General features: G+C 37.8%; 1 protein-coding gene across 1 annotated transcript; it reads right to left on the bottom strand.

Moving 5' to 3' along the window:
* Positions 1–245: 245 nt before the first annotated feature.
* Positions 246–1211, bottom strand: LOC131060417 (uncharacterized). Its single transcript, XM_057993652.2, has one exon. The coding sequence runs from the start codon at positions 1209–1211 to the stop codon at positions 246–248; it is 966 nt and encodes a 321-aa protein (XP_057849635.2).
* Between the last annotated feature and the right edge of the window lie 2076 nt (positions 1212–3287).

Raw genomic sequence — 3287 nt, 5'->3', positions numbered from 1 at the left:
GCCGAGGAAACCACAAGAGCACCAGACATAGAGCTAATAGGAGCCTCGTTGTTTTGTTGGAGAGTTGTATCCTAGTTCGCAGTAGGGGAATCGTGAGTAGGAATTCCCCCATCTGAGCCTACAACACCATACACATCCGGGGTGATACCTTCCTCTATGATCATATTGTCCAACACTTCAAATCTGTTAAAATCTGTATTTGATTGCCGATCTAAAAAGGGTCTCTTCTGTCTTCTTTTCTTAGGTCAGCTGCGAACAGGAGTAAAGCCATCATTATCAGGGGCTGGTGCGTTGACCAGGGCTTTCCCATTACTAACATTATCTGTCTTGACTTTCTCCTTACCTACATCATCAGTCGGGGCTTTCCCCTTGCCTGCGTTGTCCATCTTTAGGCCTGAGGAAGAGGCAGACTCACCAGAACTACCACTATTCCCCTTAAAATCCCTAGGGCATTGCCGTTGCAAATGTCCATAATCATGGCAAACTCGACAGTGAAAAGGTAAGGACTCATAATCTAACTGCTGAATCCAAGAAGAACCAAGGCAACTTTCTAAGGAATCCGACAGTGGCTTATTCAAATCAATATCAACACAAATATGAGCATAAGAAATAACATTTTTATCTAGGGACTGGTGTGCGAACACAACAAGCTTCCCGTGTAAGGCAGCTATCTGGTGCAAAATATCTTCTCTCCAAAACTCTAAAGGAAGTCTAGGTAGGCGAATCCATACAAGAACCCTCGATGGAAGATCATCTGCAGAGTTAAACCTTGGATGCCAAGGTTTCACAAACAACCCCACACGATTATAAAAATAAGGGCCCCCCTCAAAAACTCGATCACGATCAGACATGCATGAAAAGACTACCAAGAAGTAGTTGTTTCCTGCCAACATTATGTCCATATCTTCGTCCACCTGCCATGAATGTTGTATCCAGGCTTCAAGGGCCAACATAGAGATTCGAATACCAAGAAATTTGCAGATCAGAGCATGTTTGGACCAATACTCTACATCTTCCATCAAATCCTTTGGAGGAATGACAAAAACTGGGCGATCTTGGCTCCGCGGAAAACATCCACTAACTTTATTAATCTTTGAGCTCAACCCCACATAGAAAGACTCATTCGTCTGTGCATGAGGTTTTGAAGAGGATTCATCAGGTGCCATAGCACCAACAACCACTAAGCTATTAGAAGCCCCTTGCTTCTCCATTAAAAAGACCACAGGCAACACATGCAGCACATGAAATACCTCCCGATTCTATCGTCTGAAACCTGCACTCGCACAACGTCCATTGATTCCAAACTACTGTCGTTCACAAAAATCCTTTTTTTGCCTTTGATTCAAAATTTGCAGAAACCATGGGCATGAGCAGATAAACCCGTCAACAGAACCAGCGAAGCTGAGATCCTAGGTGGTTTAGGATTAGGACTCATATGACAATTTAAAAAATTCAAATTAATTAGAAAGGGATAATTAAATAAAAAAAATTATTTGAATTTGTTTATTTAATTAGGAAAACAAAAGAAATGAATTATGATAGGAAGAATTAAGTAAGAGTGAACTATATAAATACAAAATTTAATTTATTTATAAGTAGAAGAATTAAAGGCTTATTAATTAAATAACTTGTATTTAATTAATTCTCTCTAGGCCAATTTTTAGTGTATACATTTTGCCCCTCTTTGAAGCAATGTATTTATGACATGTTGGTTCAAAGAAAAATTCGCTTGATGCCCCAAATACTCAATTGTTGCTTGATACCCAAGATCTCAATTGTTGCTTGATAATGTGTGTATGCCCCCTTGGGAGATGAATCGAAGAATTTTCAGAATTTTTTGATGATTTTGAAATTTTTACGATTTTTGAAATTTTTGGAATTTTTAAAGATTTTTAATTTTTTTGGATTTTCCAATGATTCATCTCCCAATAAAAGAATGGTGCATAGAAAATAAATTTGATAATTGGAAAATATAACCCCACTTAATTACCCCCCTTTTCACCCATTAATAGGGTAAAAGGTGAAAAAGTTACCCATTTGATTTCATTTGCACCTTGTGAGTTTAGAAATTGAGCTCTGAGGCAAAAATGGTGATCCCATACCACGAGCATATATTTGAGTGAGTTCAGCAATTCTAGCAACCTCCAGTGAATGGCCCACCGGTACGTACCCTGAAAATCTCTTTGTTAATTTTTTTTGAAATTTTTAGCACATTTTTGTAATTTTTTAGCAATTTTTCTCATGTTTTAGCATATAAGATTTATTTTTTAGCACATTGATAGACTCTTTTAGTGAATTGAGGTTAGGGTTCCAGTTTAGTGCATAGGGCAAGTTTGTTAGCGCATAGAGTCAATATTTTAGCGCATTGATCAATGTAGTGCATAGGATGAATTTTTTAGCACATAGATAGTTTTAGAGCATAGATTAGATAATGTAGCGCATTGCATGCATATTATAGCACATTATTAGATTTAGCGCATCTACACCAGAGAGGTATAATTTTGATTTTTTTGTCCTTTTATATATTTTTTGATTAGTTTTGATTTGGTTGACATTAATGTTGGATAGGATAGATGATAAATGACCTCATGATGAATGAGAGTCAATGATAGGTTCTCAACGAGATTGATTGAAATCTCACATGAGCTGATTAAGTTGATAGATAGATTGATTAATCGAATGCTAATATGATGATGTGTCATGATTATAGAAGGATTTAGGCATATTGCACAGTCTTGGGAGTGCTACCTGAAGACATGGCAGCTGATACCTTGTTTGGTGCGGGCAGATCTTGATATCATTGACATATGTGCATTATCTTTATTGCTAGAGATGCCCCAGTATAGGATAAACAGAGGTTTATTGACTACATTATCTAAGAAGTGAGATAGTGAGCATAACACCTTTCATCTACCACTGGGCAAGATGATAGTCACCCCAGAGGACGTCTATCGAATTTTGCAGATTCTAGTGATTGTAGACCTTGTGATGTACGATGTGACAGAGAAGGGAGGTACTGATGCTCTTAGGTGGATATTTGATGCTGATGAGATCTATGGCTATGCCATTTCATGGAAGGATATACTTGATTTATATGTGTCATTACCTTCGGTGCTAGTAGGATTTGTTGGAGGATTTTTATGTCCTGACCATAGGTTGAAGGGACTATTAGCTGGATGGGGATGAGTACTAGAGAGCATGATTACATAGGGTATGTGATATACATGGGGCTCTTGTATTCTAGCGCATTTGTATCATGATTTGCATCGAGTTGTATACCTTGGCAC

The sequence above is a fragment of the Cryptomeria japonica genome, chromosome 4 (genome assembly GCF_030272615.1).
Source record: "Cryptomeria japonica chromosome 4, Sugi_1.0, whole genome shotgun sequence".
Classification (NCBI taxonomy): Eukaryota; Viridiplantae; Streptophyta; class Pinopsida; order Cupressales; family Cupressaceae; genus Cryptomeria; species Cryptomeria japonica.
The sequence above is the reverse complement of the archived record's forward strand: the minus strand, read 5'-3'. Positions and strand labels throughout refer to the sequence as shown.